Source organism: Agelaius phoeniceus, chromosome 7 (assembly GCF_051311805.1).
Source record: "Agelaius phoeniceus isolate bAgePho1 chromosome 7, bAgePho1.hap1, whole genome shotgun sequence".
NCBI lineage: Eukaryota > Metazoa > Chordata > Aves > Passeriformes > Icteridae > Agelaius > Agelaius phoeniceus.
The window spans coordinates 44,144,220-44,162,008 of NC_135271.1; the positions used below are offsets into that span (position 1 = coordinate 44,144,220).

General features: G+C 38.0%; 1 protein-coding gene across 4 annotated transcripts in view; it reads left to right on the forward strand.

Moving 5' to 3' along the window:
* Positions 1 to 17,789, forward strand: part of MGAT5 (alpha-1,6-mannosylglycoprotein 6-beta-N-acetylglucosaminyltransferase) — a 112,226-nt gene that overhangs the window by 27,284 nt on the left and 67,153 nt on the right. For all 4 annotated transcript variants that reach the window (XM_077181733.1, XM_077181734.1, XM_054636386.2 and 1 more), the window contains one exon: positions 14,932 to 15,320. In XM_077181733.1, the coding sequence (XP_077037848.1) occupies positions 15,083 to 15,320 (238 nt within the window). In that variant the 5' untranslated portion in view covers positions 14,932 to 15,082. The remainder of the gene's footprint in view (positions 1 to 14,931; positions 15,321 to 17,789) is intronic.

Here is a 17,789-nt window from a genome sequence, read left to right on the forward strand (position 1 = left end):
TTAGGTCAAATGGAGATCAATGCGTTGTCTGTGTCACTGGAATTTGTAACCAGCCTTACCTTCTTACAAATTCTATACATTTTATTTCCTTTGAATTCTGATTATATTGTAAATGGTACATGAGGCAATGTGTTTTGTTGAAATCTAGGGGTTACTACTTTTCTTCTTCGCCTCAATTCATCCTTTTTTTGCTTGGGTTTTGTTTTACTCTGTTTTAGCTGGTCCCATTTGTTTGCTTTTCTTGAAAAATTGCACAACGGGTATTTAATTTAATATTCTTTCCAGATTTGAGCTTCCAAAACTTTCTTGCCATATTGCAATAAAAAAACAACTTCAGCAAAGGATGAAAAATAGAAAATGTTAGTGAATATATTTAAAGCAAATTTAATTCAGTGGATGACTATTTTTTTGGAGTTATGCAACACTAAATTTAAAAATGAATTCTTGTCAAGGTTCTTGAATAAAAATTGTGGGATGTCTTGGCGCCTTTATCTTTTTGAAAGGGAAAAATTCTCTGCTCTTGTACTTTAAAAACTACTTCCTTGGAATTAGCTGTAGTGTGGGGAAGTTTTTTGCAACTGGTTTTGCTGACATTTCTCTAAGTCTTGCTTGCTTGCATTTTTAATCTTCCTGATGTTTATTTCCTTGCAGTGTTCGCAATGTCACTTCAGTTTTGCACATAAAACTTCTTAAGCATTTATCTTTCACCCACTGCTAATGTTAGATCTGAGTTATTTGTGGTTCCTACTTTGTCCTTCAAACTCCCTCCTTCTCCCTATTGTCCAGAAAAACAGAAATGTTGACTTAAGTGGGGGAAAATGCCAATCCACCTTATTTTATTTTTCATTATCATGCAGTCTGAAAGATAGTTTCCTTCTGTATTTTGTAAAGCAGATCTTGCAACAAGTCCTGTATGGTGTTTTTTTCTTTAATCATTATATACAAATGCCCAATATGTTGTGTATTTTTTTTTTTTTTGCCCCACTAAATTTATTATTTTCAAGTGATGAAAGTGTTATTTGACTGTTGAGAGTTGCCTCAGAAATGGCTGACCTTCAGGGAATAATGAGATATTTTATCGAATAATGAGATATTTTATCTAATAAAGTTTCGTGCATTATAATACTTAAAAACTAAATAATGAGATCTGCTGCTTCTACAAAGCTCTGCAAAGTACCAAGTATTTGGTGGGTTATTCTTTTGTTGCATTTGAGGTTTAGATGGCATATAAGCAAAGGGGGAGAAGAGCAAGATGAGTTATTTAAATTATACTTAAGTAAATTTTATCAGATTTGAAAAATCTGATATGCAGCAAAATAATTTTGTTCTCTAGCAGTATGTGCTTCTTGGTTAGTGCTTATATAAAAATGCAAAAAGGGTGTTATGCAAGGGAGTGTTTCTTTGCTTGACACTCACTACACAGCCAGCTGTTGAAACATGAAAGATCCCCAGTGCAAGCTCTAGAGCGTGGCTGCTGGTGATCAAGCATGCTTACCAACCTTCAGGAAGCATATTCTGTTGTTAGAAAAGTGCAATTTGAAAGCCTGATCAAGTGAATGCATACAAATTTTGGGGGGAGTGCATGGGCTGGGAGGTGGTGTTGTGCTAGTAACAGGCACTGAGCTGCCAGCTGATTCCTGTGAAAAACCACTTAAACATGACTCTGCACAAGGGTGGGTTTACAAACATCTTTTTGGACACCTTCAGATTTCATAGTATCAAAAAAAGCCTCATGGCACTCTTGTGCAATATTTAATGTGACAACACTTGACTCATGTTCTAACCTCAGTGTCAATAAATGTAATTAATTATGTATTGTCAGAGCATTGAGGGGAATTTATTCTCAAAATAGGAGTGGAGGAACTAATGGAAATCACCAAAGTCTATAAGGGATGTTTAGTCATCTCTCTTCCGTCACCTGTGGTTAGCTGTGTGGGTGTGTGGGGTTTCTGAGTGTCTCTCCGATGTGGCTCTGTGTGTCAAATATGTGAAAGAGGGTGAATGGTTTTGGGACCTTTCAAAGTATTACTGAGAATTGTCACTGACCACATGGGATGATTTTCACCAATTTCAGTGAAATGAGACCCTAGACCTTGGACTTCTTGAGCCAAATTCTGTGAAATGGGACCCTAGACCTTGGACTTCTTGAGCCATAAATGCTTAATATGTAATTTATACCAAATACTTTCATCATCTTCCATGTAGATCTTGAATATGTTCTTGCAATGTCTTGTGGTTTTGTTTCCTGTTACCATTTGCCTCCAGAATCCTCTTACTGCCTATGAAGAAACATCTACATAGACCCATAAAGTCTTATGCAAAAGTAATGTTGCATTTTGGCCCTGAGGACTGCTGAAAGCTGTAGAAATTATTTTACTGGTGAATGTATATAAATGTAGTGGAACAAACCCTATTTCCTAAGGACTGGGTCCTTGTGGTTTGAATCGATGCAAGTGTTTGGAATATAAATTACAGAGAGAGCTGACCCTATAAGAAGTTATTTTTTTGGTGAAGCTGATATATTGATAAGACTAATGGTAATATTGAGGAATAGTCATTCTGATAACCTTCCCCATTATCTTAAATATTTTATATTTAAGGGAGGTGTTGATATAGGAAGTTCTATTCACTGTTTGTGACTTTCTCATAAACTAAAAGCTCTACCTGTTTCCCACTCAAGATGAAAGTTGTGGCAGCTGAAGTGTATCAGGAAACAGCGATAACTTTTGACAAGCAAACTATTTCTTGTATCAGTGGTTAAAGTCCTATTTATTTATGGGAATGCATTCGTTCTGCCTTGCCACCTGCACTTGTAGTCTGTGTTTGTTGGCAAATCGCTCACAGTATTGATTTAGGATTATTTCAGGTTCTGTGTTTTCTTGTTCTTGCCTGACCCGGTGTATTCAGCCATTCAGTTTGTGTGGCCCTTGTCTGTCAGGCTGTTCCCTGTTAGTACCTTTACATCTCCTTAACATTCATGTCCTTTACCCTCTTAGACCTTCATTTAGATGTTTGCTTACCTCATCTCACTCAGGGCATTCTTTTTTTCCTTCCCCTTTCCTCATCTTTCAATTTCTTTACCAGCTTAATACTTTGTGTTTCCTACAGTGATTTCCCCACTCATCAGATTTTCAAGCTTACCTACTGTTTTCTCTACAACTTTCTTCTCCTAACTGCTGTTCTGAAATTTTATCTATTACTGCATCCATGAAATGCTGATGAAATTTGCAAGTTCTTGCTCATAATTAAAAGGAAGAGCTTAGTTCTTCTTTCCTATTGGTAATATTATTTATCTGTAATCTGTTGCACCTAGATTGCGGAACACAAAATTTCTGCCTCTTTAATTTTATTCTATTGTGACTTCCCAATGAAACAAGACTCTTTCAGTCATACAGTTTTTTCCTTCATACTTCCAATTCCTGTTGGAATTTCAGTCAAATTGGTGATGAAATTTCTACAAGCTTTCTGTGAATCAGTAGCTGGCTGAGAAAGCTTCTGCTTCTACACTAAGGGAAGATAGGGAACAAGAAAAAAGTAAAAGAGGTGGAAAAAAGAAAAATGCAGAAAATTGAATTGGTATTCATCTTTGTAGTATTTGCATTTTGTTGCAATGGTTAGGGGGCTGTAAAAGGGGAGTACCTGTTGGGGCAGCCGTAGCATGTTACAGAGCTGCAAGAGCTCAAGAAACCCTTTTGGATAAAGTTAAAGCTCATTCATGCATGAGTTGAGCTGTTTTCAAGTGCATTCTTAGTAAATCTGCAGTTGTGTGCTGATCCATAACCAAAATGCATGTAAAGGAAGCGATAGGGGTTTTTTATATCTTTTTGGCCATTAACATTACAAATTGCATTATGTTACTTGAGAGAGTAACTACAGGCAATTGATTTATGAGTTTACTTACTTGGCAATTTTCTTGATGGTATCTATGACATGAATGTGTTTGGTAGCTCAGAGAAGTTTAATGTGCTCAGACATGGGTTTGCATGAGACATGCTTTTGGAACTGATAACCCACTAATAACACTTTCATTTTTTAATGTATATGTACACACACATAATGGAGTACTCTAGGAGACCACAAACTGAGTTGCTCTGTAATGAAAATATTCCAGGAATACAAGTGATGTCCTCAAACTATTGGTATTTATTCTCTAAAGCCAGATTAGATAGAATCCACAGCACCAGTGCTGACAGACACCCACACCTCTGAGCTGAAATGCTTTTGGTGTGAATGTCACGTCCTCGAAATCTGTTGGGTTCTTTTACAGATGTGCTCCTGTTCTGCTGTGGTATTTGCTCACATAAAGAGAGATTTCAAGACCTAAGTTGTGATTCTATGTCTATTAAAGACAGACCTCAGGCTTTATTTTCTGATTTACTTAAGGACCACTTTCTTATTTGAGTTTATCTAAAACTTTGGAGAAGGAAGGGGAAGCTCATGGCTACTCAAGCATTCAATATTGTAAATAATTAAATTTTCCAAGATGTGAACGTACATTTACTTTGAAACTGCATTGCAGGGGGAATAAAGGTTTGCTTTCAGCACTGAAAATGAAGCTACTTTCGCTACCAAACCTGGAATGGGAGTATTGATAATAGCTTCAACAAAGCATGCTTTGGAAAGAAGGCCTTGTAATTAGGATTATTTATTAAAAGCACTGAGGCATTAAAGAAAGTTCATTACCCAGACCATTACTGCAGTGTGGACCAGAACCAGCAGATGAAATAGCTTTTTTGAGTAGTAGCTTATCACTATCTAGAGAACCTGAAAACCTGGGAGTGAGAGAGGCTAAAAAGAGGAATGTTGCTGTTAATGACGGTGTATAAGCGATGAGGAGAGCTTAGGGAGTTCTGCGTTGTTCCTTTAGTACTGTGTTGTGCAAAACATCAGATGAGAAACCTGGGCTGCTTGCTAGGACATTTTCACATTATTTTTTATTGTGGTGGTGGGGTTATATGTTGTCCTGCCTCTCCCTGCCTAGCAGTAGTCTGGGGAGAAACAACAAAATCCTATTACTAATTCATTTTCCTTATGCTGCCTGTGCCGGCTGTTTTCTACACGTCACTTCTTTCTTTTTTTTCCCCATTTAGCTTTGTAAGGGCTACAGCTGAAACAGAGCTATTCCTCAGAGTTTGCCAGTACAAGTTGTTCCACAGCTGTCTAGGGATGCTGAAAGAGGGGAGGCTGTTTTCCACCTACTCAAAATAGTTCAGAAGTTGTGCCCCGTGATAAACTAAGTACAGCTCATTCGTTTGCAGAGGAAATTTGTGTAGTTTATTGATCCTGCAGATGATTGGAAAGCTGATGCACTCCCAGCAGTGCAGTGGTTACAGTCAGTGACAGGATAGAATGTGGTTATGCTTGCCCTCACCTGGCTCTCCTTTGAAAATACTGTTGGGGTCAGGGCCACGTTGTTCAGTATTTGTCATATTTTCTCACAAAGCTTTAAAATTCTTAACAGCATTGTGAGAATCATGTGCAGAGGTTTTGTGTGAAGGCTCATGTTATTACTACTTTATGGCTGAATGGATCAGAACTGTGTAGACAGTGAAACTTTTGTCTAATGTTTCTTCTTAACATTACTTTCAAGCCCTTTGCTTGTGTTGTGTGTAACTGTAGGTTTCTAATGGGGCTTCATTGCACATGTACAGAACTTCATGTATGTCCCTTTAAATATTTTGACACCTCTGTGTGACAAATTGTGGCTCCTTACAAAGAGAAATAAGAAACATTGTCAGTTTTCATTCTTTTATTTCAATTAAAAATGCTTCTCTAATCTTTGGTGCTATCAGCTGTTGAAAAATACCAGTGTTAAGCAACAGGATATATGCAGGAAAGAAGTTAAAATATTTAGCTGCCCTACTAACTTTTGAATTAGATTACAAATTAAAATTTCATCCTTTCAATAATAAAGTCTTAAATGCAGAGTGATTGAATAATCAGCAGCACTGTTGCTTCCAAACAGGTGACAGTAGTGAAATTTTAATTCCATTAAATTTTATTCTCTGGAGATGCAGCTTGTGCTTTCAGCCATTTGTCTAGCCACATAAGCTGGAATGTGTTCAACATGCTTGCCAAGAACAAATCCATTGGAAGAAATGTTATACTTTGACCCAAGTTCAAGAAATTCTAAAGCAACAAAAGATAAATATTTCTGAAGACTCGTTTAATGTTCAGCTTTGCTGTTTACTTTTTTGTCCTCCCTGTGATCTGATATGCACTTGCTTAATAGCATGCACATAAACATTTTCTATATATTTATTTCTGCTTTCCTCTATTTTAATATGACTCTGCTGTCTTTTCCCTTGGTATTTGTCCTTTGCAAAAAGTTTGTGTATAGAATGCTGTAGCAACAATTAATTTAAACCAAATTTAATGAGAATTTATATTTATTTTGATTATCTACAATTCCCAGCAAATGGTGGAAAATTCAATATAATTAACTGTTTGATACAGATGTACTTATATTCTTTGTTTTCTATGTTTGAAAAACTTTTCCCTTAAGGTGTAGTGAGTACTTTGAGCATGAACATGTTTTGGATCTTTCCTTAAAACTTGTGTTTATTTTTGTCTGTCTCTCTGTCTGGGGTCCAGCACAATTGCTGAGGACCACATTTAGTGTGTTGACCATGGGTTTGGGAGGGGATGATAGCTGGGCATCCACAGTCATGAGAGCTTTCTTGCTGACTACAAAGAAGGTTTTGACTTTCCTCTGAGAGTTGGACAGAGCTCCTGTTGAGAGCTGCTTGTTTTTCCTCTTGGACAGACCACAAGATGTGATGTAACAGGCTGATTTGTGGTTAATAGCAGTGGGTGAGATTGGAGCCTGGAGTATCAGCTTGATGCAAGAAATGAGCTAATGGATCCAATTTCTATGTAATAAACTTAGTCATTCTTGGAGTGCCTCATAATTTGGTTGCTTTGATTATAGGCTAAGGTTAATTTTATTATTCATTAAAAATAAATAAAGCTTTCTGCATAAGCTCATAGCAATGCTTGCAGCTCTTGCTGCCATAGATACTCTGTGCACTAAAGAAATGGGAAAGCATTACCAGAGCATGGGATTGGTGTGTAGGGACCAAGGAGGTTTTGCTCATGGCTGTGGAGATCATCCAGGTGATCTGAAAAGGGCAAGGCCCTGCTTCTCTGCAGGTGCCATGATTTCACCCTTCAGAGGACAAGTGTCAAATGTAAAATGGAGAATGACAGAAGAGGATGTCATATATTAGCCTTTCACTGGGGGGAGTTGCAAAGAGGGGAAGAGAAAAATAGATGTACTTTATCCGCACTAGAAATAGGATAAAACTTATTGGCCATGAGTCCTATTTTTAAAATTCATTAAAATTAATGAACTAACTTAAAGGTTTGTTTGTGCAGTGGGCTTCAGGGACTCTTGAAGCCATGAAAGCATGCTCATGGGTACTTTTTTCACTGGTTTTAGTGATTTTGTAGATGATGGCTGGGGCTCTCAGGCTCTGTAAGTCACTTTCTTGCAAAAATAAACAACAACCAAAACCCAGAAAAAACCAAAACTGTTTCTTAATCTTCTTAATCTCTTGGTCAGCATGCTGACATTCCAAAATGTTCTTTTCAGTGAGAAAATGCTATTTTGGGCATATGGTTTTAATGCAGCAGCAAGACGAAGGTTATTAATATTCCCCATCCTTTGACTGTAAATGGCTGTAAAAATGTTCAAGGTCAGGAACATTTCTGATTTTATGAAGTTCATTGAAGTCCTGTTCCTAGTTTTAACATTCATTCAGTTTATTGGAAGATCAGGTTGGTGTTGTGATTATGTTCTTAAATGCATTGCCTGGAGTGTTTCTAATCAGTAAACAGTGTATGTACCATAAGGATTTCAACTCATAAGGATTTTTCCTTATGGATTTTCTTCTGTTCCTTTTTCCCCTTATCTGTTGTGTTCTTTCCTTTTCTACTCTTTCCTCCCTGAAATATCACAGTAAGCAAACAGCATGAAAGGAAGAACATCAGATGGTTTAATTTTTGTAGGACTGAACTACAGCAAGTGATGTGCTAGGTAGAAAATTTGGAACACTTCAGAGTGCTCTGTGAAAGCACAGACCCACATGGGGGAATTAAGGTGGGATGCCACCCAAATTGTTTCTAAGTGGGGGAATTTATTTTTGAAAGTGAAGGCAAGCTGCTTGCTCAAGATGAAAATTTGTTTTTGTGGCACCTTATCAGAGACTGTTTTCCCTTCCTTCAACTCATCCCACCACCTCCTGCCAATTTGTACTACATGCACATGCACAAAAGCAAACATGCCTCCCCAACCTAAAAAAACCCCAAACCTGGAGTATTTATACTCTTAGTCTCCCTCAGTCCATCTGTCCTGCTGCTTCTGTTGTGACCCAGTGTTGTTTTGCTTTTCTCACTCCATGGGATTGCATCCCAAATTGCCACTTCAGGCACAGGACATGGTGCCACATCAGCTGTAGAGGGGTGGTGAGCGAGAAGACACAGTGACATCTGTCAGCTACAAGAAGAGAATGGGTTGGCAGAAACATTGCTGAAAATAAAATTGAGCAGCAGTAGGAACAGCAAAACTAAGACTCCATCATACAGTTAAGGGAAATTGTTTCATGCATTTATTTTCCATATTAAGGAATGTAAATTATAAAATGTGCAGCTAGCAAAAGTAGGCGTAAATCTGGGATAGTTGCATGGTTTTTTTCAGCTACCTCTTCTTCCTGAGGAGCCTGTGAGGTGTGTAGGAAATATGTACAGCTTCAACCAGTTGGAAGCCCTCACCTAGACCTAGGACTTGCAGATCTGAGTTAGTATTGTCAGCTTTGCTCACATGCTTCTGCTCCTTCCAGGATGTTCTATCAGCTTTTTTATCAGACTTCTGCTTTTATTGGACTGAATGAAAGTTTGCTTTAATATTAACAAGTGTTTTGAAGTGGCTTCAAATTTATGACTTGACCTATTGAAATGAATGTTCTTTTGTTTCTGTGACCCACTCAGGCAGGATACAGCCCTTGGCACCCTAAGCAGATGTGGATTCAGCCTTTGCTTGTCCTGCTGTCTGACCTCTGCTTTATGCATTTGACATGGGCAGTGGCTGAAAGCAGCTAAACTGCTTCTGAACACTCAGTGTAACTGAGGCCCCTAAGTTCTGTTTAGATGTGTGGATGGTTTAATGTTAATGGAGTACATTTCCTAAGTGGATCAGTTAATTAATTGCAGTGTCAGTACTGGAGTCAAGATGTGTGTGGTAGAAAGACACTTGACAATGGTACGAGCAGACACCGTGTCTAAATGCAAGTAATCTTATCAGGAATCAGGCTTCTTTTTCTCTTCTCTGATCCTTTCTTATCTTCTACCAACAGAGCATGTGACTGTTCTTTGATTTCACTTGCCTGCATTAAGTAGGAGGCCATAAGTTATCGTTGTTAATGCTGTGGTTTGAAAGAAGGAAAGGTAGCTTGAGCCTCCAAAAGGACTGAGGGAACCAGCATCTCACAATTACAGCACAGATTGCACTGTTTCAGAGCACAGACTGGCCAACTGGGGTGGGACAGCTGCTGGGATATTCCCCCAGGAATAAACAACTGCAATACCAGGAAATCCAGGAATTTGCATTCGGTTGGGGTATAGTGCACATCTGTTTAGACAATACAGCTGCAGTAGGAGAACTGTGGTTAACATCAGCCTGGAATTCCAGTTTATGTATACTGGAAGTGTGGCTGGCTTAAACTCTTAAAACGTAGCACTCCCAGTTTGGACTCATTACTCCTACAAAAGAGGTTTTAGAGGACTTTAGGACATATTGCATCAGTTTCTGCTTGAAGCCTGACTCCTGACACCCCTTAGCAGAGGAGGTCTGGGATGGGGCAGGTGTTTTCACTCACCCTGTGTTTGCTGGCTGTAGCTGTGGTGTTCTGGCAGCCCACTGGCTTCACACTTGAATTATCATCAGCTTTTAGGTTAGCACGCCCTTGGTAAGAACAGAGGCGGTTCATGTCTTGGTGTTTGTCCTTGGCTGCTCTGCAACAGCTTGTTCTGCAGAATCAAACAGCTGCAAACAGGAGGGCAGCTTGCCCTCTTCAGGAAACAATCTGGAAAATAGGTCAGGCAGGGTGGCATGAGTGCACCTGAATACACATTGTGAGTGTCTGCATGGTTGTATGTAAGAGGAGAATGGGAGATTGCTGTGACTGAAGGTTTAGGAGGCTGATGGAACAAAGCAGTTTAAAACCAGCTTTAAACTTTATCACAGAACTTGGGTAGATTGACACTCATTGACAATACCTGTTACTAAAGGCTGGGTATTACTCATCCCTGGTCATTGCTACTGCATAGTCAAAGCAATTAGTGTGTAAAAGTTTCATTATAAATTGTGAGCAGAGGGTACCACAGAGCTGGTGCCATGCATTTAGCACTGATGGGCCTGTCACAGGTGCCATTTCTTATACTAAGCAGTACTATCCTTTCCAGCTTTCACTGCTGTTAAAAGAAAAGCAGGGTTTTTTTCCAAAAGTCAAGGTTGTGTCTTTTGGATGACACATCCTTGACACGTGTCTATCATATTTGACCATTACTGAATAACTCACAATTCTGGGGCCTCTCCTTTCAACCTGTGCCTGTATTTCCCAGCCCATGGTTCTTATATCTAAGCTGTTTGCTGTAACATGAGGCACCTGGTACCCAGCTCTAGCTCATACAGTTATTCCTAGAATAATTTCTTAAGCATAAGAGGCCAGAATTTGGGACTTGCATGTTTGGCATTGGAGCACAGGCCTTTTCCTAGCAGTGGCAATACTATTTTTACTGAGCCACATGGTACAAAAATACATATATACTGTTTACTTGTCATGATGTGAAAGGTTGCTTGGGTTTGAGTTTATAACAAACTAATAATTAAATTCCACTCAAGCTGCTGTTTTTATGGGTACAAGAGCTTCTGTTTTGGTTACAGACAATTAAGGTTTTAGAACTGTGTAGCTACCGATGAATGGTGCATTCAGCTGATGAAGGGTTTAATCCTGAGTATCCTGATTTAATTCTGAGTATCCTGAGGATAGTGGTGTTCCAAGCTTACCCTAAGTACCATTTCTAATATAGGTACAGATTGGACAGGGAATATCAAGCTGTGTATATGTACATACTTACAAAGAGATTTAGCTTAATCTCTTGTAGATGATTAATTCTCCTCCTTAAAAAATGAAGAGGACTATTTGGAGATGTGTCACCAAAATCTGTTTACATGAAGATGAACTATTTGTACTCTATTTTAAGCATTAAAAAAAAAAAAAGGTAAAGTCTTAAAATGCTGAGAAATTTGTGGCTTGCACCCCTGACATACAGTTCACTTTAATTAGGGTACTTGTCTGAGATGTTTCTTAATAGTGTGAGGCTTCTTTTGTAGCAATGACATCAGCATGGTAATGTTATCCTCTCTAACTCATGAATTCACCAGCTGTTGGACAGGATTTATTAAATACAGAACAGAAAAAATGTGTTTCTGATGAAGCTATATAACAGTACTTTTAGTATTTTGAAATTCTTATGCCTGTTTAAATGGGTGTAAGGTTAGCCCTTTTTCAATGAAATATGTGAATTATTTTTTTCAGGGTAGTGTAGTGTTCAAATTGAGTTGAGCTGTAACTAGTCTGTTTAAAAACAGTCCCAAACACCTGCCTGCCACCCCACAGAATGTTGTTTCAGTTGTGGTGGGATTTTGGCTGCTTAGAGTTGAATTTGAGAAAGAACTTGACAAAGATTCTGTTTATTAGAGGTGTTCTTGCCTCGTGTATCCTTTCACTTTCATCCTGTTTTTCACACTTAGTGCTAGTTTTTGTACATTAACTGCTCTGACTAAGTCAGGAGGAATTATCTTCCTGACAGTTTCACAAACAAACTCACAACTAAAGCATCCAGTTTCCAGAGGGTGCTGGAATTATTTCAAGAGACATCTTAGAGTAGGACCACATTTTTCCAAAGCTTAAAAAAGGGGTGGGAAATGGGTAAAAAAAAAGCACCTGTCATTCTTTAGAAGCACAAATAAATGTGGGTGTCCATATCCTTGTTAGGTATGTGCATTTGGAGACTAGACTAGGAAAAAGCCTTAGTAATTAACAGGATTACCTCCTTTGGAACATTTATAAGATGTGCAGGAGAATAAGGGAAATACACTTACCACCTGAAGTTTTGGGATGTCTTACTTGGTATGGGCAGAGAGATAACTTGTCAGTCAAAATCCATCAGTGATTATGGTAGACAAATGTGTGTTTATTGCTTCAGCTCTTGCTCAGTTCAGTTATTAATTTCCTGTCAAAACAGAAATACATGGAGACATTTCTGTGCTGCTGTCTTCATGCATTCCACATCACCCCTTGATATCTTCTGTCCACTGTCCACTTAGGTACCAAGCAATGACTCATTATAGGTATGTGGTAATCATTAACTGGGGAATAGTTGTGTTGCAGTCCTTGACAGCTGTCAGATCTGGGATTAATATATACCAAAGTCATATAAATATTTATTAAATATATCCCAAAGTCAGTGCAGCTGCCCATGGGAGTGCTGGGATTCTGCTGTGCACTTTATAAACCTCCATGGCCACCAGCAGGGCTGTAAAGTTAATTAGTTAAGTACAGGTTGTTGGGAGCTCATCAGGTTGCTGGCCACTGAAATTGCTTCAGGAAAAATTAGTCTTGTTGGTGATATTTGGGTTTGGGGTTTTCTGTTTGTTTGTTGAAATAGTGGGGACCATTCTTCCATCTGTCATTGAATTTTAGTCCTTTCTTATAGCAAAAGTTTAATATTTGCTATCTACCTTCTTACAGTTTTTAAGTGGATTTATTTTTCAGCTGATAAATAGAACAGAAAAGTCAACACCTCTTTAAGGAGATCATTCTCATTGTTCAGTGTCATTACACTATTTCTTATACCATCTTTCTTTCTGTTCTAGAACTTTAAAAAGAAGGCTGTGAAATACTTGCATTTTTAATTGCTGTTTTTAATGTTAATTATGTTCAGAGGTGTTTTTTCCCCATTATCAACTAGTCATAAACAATCATTAGCACTTGTCTGTTAAAACATGGTGGTGATAGGTTTACTTTCTTACTCAGTGTTTTCTGCTTCACAAACAAGTGCTAATTGAGAAAGAAATATTGACTGTTTAGCCACAGTTCTTATTGCTGTAGAGGGTGTTGTCAGTGCTTACTTGAAATTAAGTCACTGAGGAAGTTTATCTGGAATATTTTAGATTTTTTTTAAAGTCATTATATCTTTTTAGACTATGCATTTTTCTATATTTTCTCACACCCAATAATGCAAAAGAATAGTAAAACTTTCAGCTTTTAATGAAGTAACAATATTCTGCTATCCAGCCAGACCAAAAATATCTCAAGACTATAGTTAAACAAACAGAAAGAAGTAAAATTTCTCCCTGCCATTTCTTGGAAAATTAACTGAAATTTATGTAGAACAGCATTAAACAGTCCTTAATTTTCTCTGTTGAGACTGTTCATTTTCTTTCCTGAGATATTTCAGCGTGAAAAAAGCCAACTTGAGGGCTTTATGATGTTTTTCACTGTACTTGCAATTAATTTCTCTGCCCTATTCCACTTTAAGCAAAAGATGGCTGCAGATTGTTCTTTTAGCAGTGTGAGTGCCCAGGACAGTGTCTGCCTTGCCTGCTTTCAGTTTAAGTAATGTGCCTTCACCTCTACAATCAGTTTAACCAGCGATGTGCAATGTGCACACTCAAGTCACATTGAAGATAAGTGCCCCAAAGGTATTTCTGTCCAGCTGCACAGCTCCTGGTTCAACTGGAAGCAGAAGATCTACAGGGAATTTTAACAAGCAGGGAGCACTACTAGCAGGGATCTGAGTAATTATCCTATTAAAACACAGCAACATCTGCATTATCTGTGCGAGCAGAGAATGGAAGGGAGCATTATGTTCTCTAATCCTGTCTGGGAGCATTATGAAGTTAAAAGGATAACATTTTACCAAATCTGTGTTCTAACATGATAGGTTACACTTTATTACCTTTTAATTACCCCTCTTCTAGTTGGACTTTAGGCTAAGGACCCTGCCTCTAACTCTCATCACAGACCATTTCTTGCCTTTGGATTCTTCATGTCAAGTTTTATAACTGAGTTTAGTTTCAAAAGTTGGTCCTACTGTATCTTGAAGGCCTCTATTACAATTCCTTTTCCCTTGTGTATGAAAAGCTTTGAAAATATTAGTTTATGTATAAAAGACATGTTGCTACATTCAGGAGTTTGTGCTTTCAATTTAGTTGCAAAGAGCCACCTCGTTGGAGTATGTTTTATGGCTGAGGAGTAACTGCACAGCAGAGGCCACACAGGAGCAGGACATTATTCCAGCCTCCCAACTGCTTGCAGTGGAAGCCAGGAGAGTGTATTGGCTTAAATAATGTAGATTTCTTCTTTCCTCTTTCCCCCTGAGGGAGTCTGATTTCCTGATCACCTATCTAGCCATATGCTGTAGCTCCTGCCAGGAACTCCGAGCAGTGTCACTGCCAGCTAAAATTACTTGTTTTCTGAGAACTGAATTACATTGAGAATTGTCTTAAATTGCTGCATTGGCAACATTGCAAAGTTTTGCATACACACACACAAATAAATATGTTACAGCAGCCTTACTTTGAAATTCAGCTTAGAAACCACTTCAGGTAGGGAATTTGATCCAGATCCTGTGAGGTGTTCTCCACCTGCTCGGGCACATCACCCCTGCTTTGTTGTCTTTCCAGTGCTTTTCTCAGCCCCTTTTTGCTCTGGCTGCTACAGTGCAATGATGAGACATGCAAATTAACCATTTACAAAGCAAGCACATTGTCTGCTCCTGGTTTGTACCAGTGAGAGGGAAGAACTAGAGTGGGTAGTAAAAACTTCAGGTGTGCTAACTGTGTTTTTTTCTCTTCTCTTGCAACAGGATGGAACTGAAACACGGATACGTGTTGACAAAGGAGTTGGAATAAGACTGAGTCCTGCTCTGTGATATTTATATACCTGGACCATGAACTTGCTGTTTGGCTTCATGCTTTAGGAACCTTTGTAGTAACTGTGTGAAGCTGTTGGGAATCATGGCATTCTCTCCATGGAAGCTGTCCTCTCAGAAACTAGGCTTTTTTCTGGTGACTTTTGGTTTTATTTGGGGAATGATGCTCCTGCATTTTACTATTCAGCAGCAAACACAACATGAAAGCAGTTCAGTCCTGCGTGAGCAAATTTTGGATCTCAGCAAAAGATACATCAAAGCATTAGCTGAAGAAAATAAAAATGTGGTTGATGGGCCTTATGTTGGGACAGTGACAGCATATGGTAAGTGTGTTCTCTGGATTATTTGATAATCTGATTAAGGCTTTTTCCTCAATTGTCCAAACATTTTGCTTCATAATGCCGCTCAATTAGCAGTACTTTACCCCTATGCATTTTCTGTACAAATGGAGAAAATGGCCTTTCTCTTTAAGTGGGACAAACTTTATATTTCCAGTGTCTGCTAATTTTTATTATGTCTGTCTAGTACCTCTGTCTAGTATACTTTAGGTTATTTGTTAGAACTCAATTTTAAAAAACTTTTTGGTGTTTTTAAGAAAGTTGGGAGGCTTTTCAGTTTTCCTTTCAGTGATGCAAGAAATTCCCCGTGGAAAAGCTTTTCTTAGTTTAAAATGGAGACCTGCTATTTATTTCTTCTTTCCCATTTCACTTCTTTGTTCAGTCAATTTACTTAATGTTTAAGTTTATTTATCTGGTATAATCCTAAATTAAGCTTAAGTATATCCTATTTGCCTCAGGGCAGAGAACTCTGTGAGTTTTAGTGCTTTGTTTGGCAGTTGTTTCTAATGCTTACTCTCTTCCAGTTTGTTGATGAGAGTTAAGTTTTTGTGCATGTGTCAGACAAAGCAAGCAGAAAAGAATGAAGCATATTACCTGAAAATATTACTAAAAAATAAAATATAATCAACTTTCAGGTTAGGTGTGGTTCCTTTTCAGTCAAAGTTCACATAATGCACCTTACTTGTTTAGCAATTTTTAGACTCACTTTCTTTCCAACTTACCTATGCACTTGCAGAATGTCTGGAAAACTAATTAGTCATTTACATTTGGTTTCTTTTATAGTTGTCTTAATATTCAGCTCTGAAGAAACTGAGCTGATAGTTTTTGTATGCTTAGACAAAGAATATAGACTAGGATGCAACAGATAGAATAGCTGCACTTTTTTCTCTAGTTTTCTCTTAATGCTCTATACTTTTTGGTGCATGCAGTGAAAATATCCTGCTAGAAGGTTCTCTCCATGTCTTTTGAGTTGGTGTGCATTTGTTTGCCTGTAAGCATGAGATTATTATCCCCAACATAGCAAACAATTAAATTGCTTCATTGCTAAAATAACAACCCGCCCTTATTCTGTAACTCCAGATTTGTGGCTGCATGTTGAGCTATACTGGAACTGTAGCCTTACAAAGCAACACAAGCAAAACAGAGTGGTACAGATCAATATTTGCATTGAGGATCTCTGAGCATGTAGGGATCCTCAGAGGATTGTGTGATTAGGCTCAAAACAAAACTTTATCTGCTGTATAGCCATTACCAGTGTCCTGTTACTGTGCAGGGGTGCTTGATGGTGGATGAATTGAGAAAGAAAACAGACAGCAAAACCCAAACAATCTGGCACCAGATATTGAAGGTAACTGGATTAATATGGGTACAGGATATCCATAGGCAAACTTCCCCCTGCAGCTTGTTGCCTGTGGCATTAATTTCCTGTTCCAAATCCTGCTGGGGAATAAGTTGACTTGCCTCCAAACACTGGTCAAGTTCCCAAGGAGAAGTTAAACTGCATTTGGAAGCAGGTGAAATAACTTTGTGACATTTCTGTGACGGGAAAGCCAAGGTTTGTGTAGCAATTTCAAGTCCATGTCTGACAAGATTTTTAAGATTAAAGACTTAAAATTTAAGTTTGGCCAGGTGTTTTCAACCAAGTAGTTTGGAAAGATGGAAAATAATGGTAATGCAGTTATTTAAAATATTTCAGGGGAAAAGCACTAGGGTGAGTGAATAACACCATATTAAATAATAGTTTATGAAACTGGGTAAGGTAATTACTTAATAAGTTAATTTGTCCTGTTTGGCATACCAAATGACTTGCTGCTAGCAAATAATCAGGTTAGCTCTTCACAAATAAACACATTAATGACTGATGTTAATAATAATTGGTAGAGGCTTCTTCAATATTCTGTGAAAATTAATGCTCTTGCTTATTTAGCCTTTTTATATTTCTTAATGTTATCCTCTGATTGCTTTAAGTGAGCACAGTCGTGATTTCCATGTTCAAGAATTAATTAAATGTTTGCTGGATTTGACTGCTTTTACCTACCTGAAAGGTTTTCAGTCATTCCTTAATTGTGGTTGCACAGCTTGTTTACTTTCTCACTTTTTATTTCTGCCATGTCAGGTAGGTGGCTCCAATATTTTCCTTTTAAAAGTTATAGTTCAGATATACATAGTGAATATTAGATTTTTCTTTATAGCCGTAAACTGTTCTTTTACAAAAATTCTGTGAATCTGTGCTTCTGCCCTTGCTTTCTCAAACTAGCCTCCACTTCCCTTTTTGTTCTGACAAGATGTCTCTCATATCAGTGTGTTGGTATCAGAATTAAAAAATAATAATTTTGAACCTTTTTTGTCTTTATGAGCAGTGTAGACTTTTATGTTGGCTGCATTTCTTCCTCACTGTTTCCTGAGTTATTTTTACTACTTTTTTTCCTTTATTTTTTTCTTCCTTCTGTACCA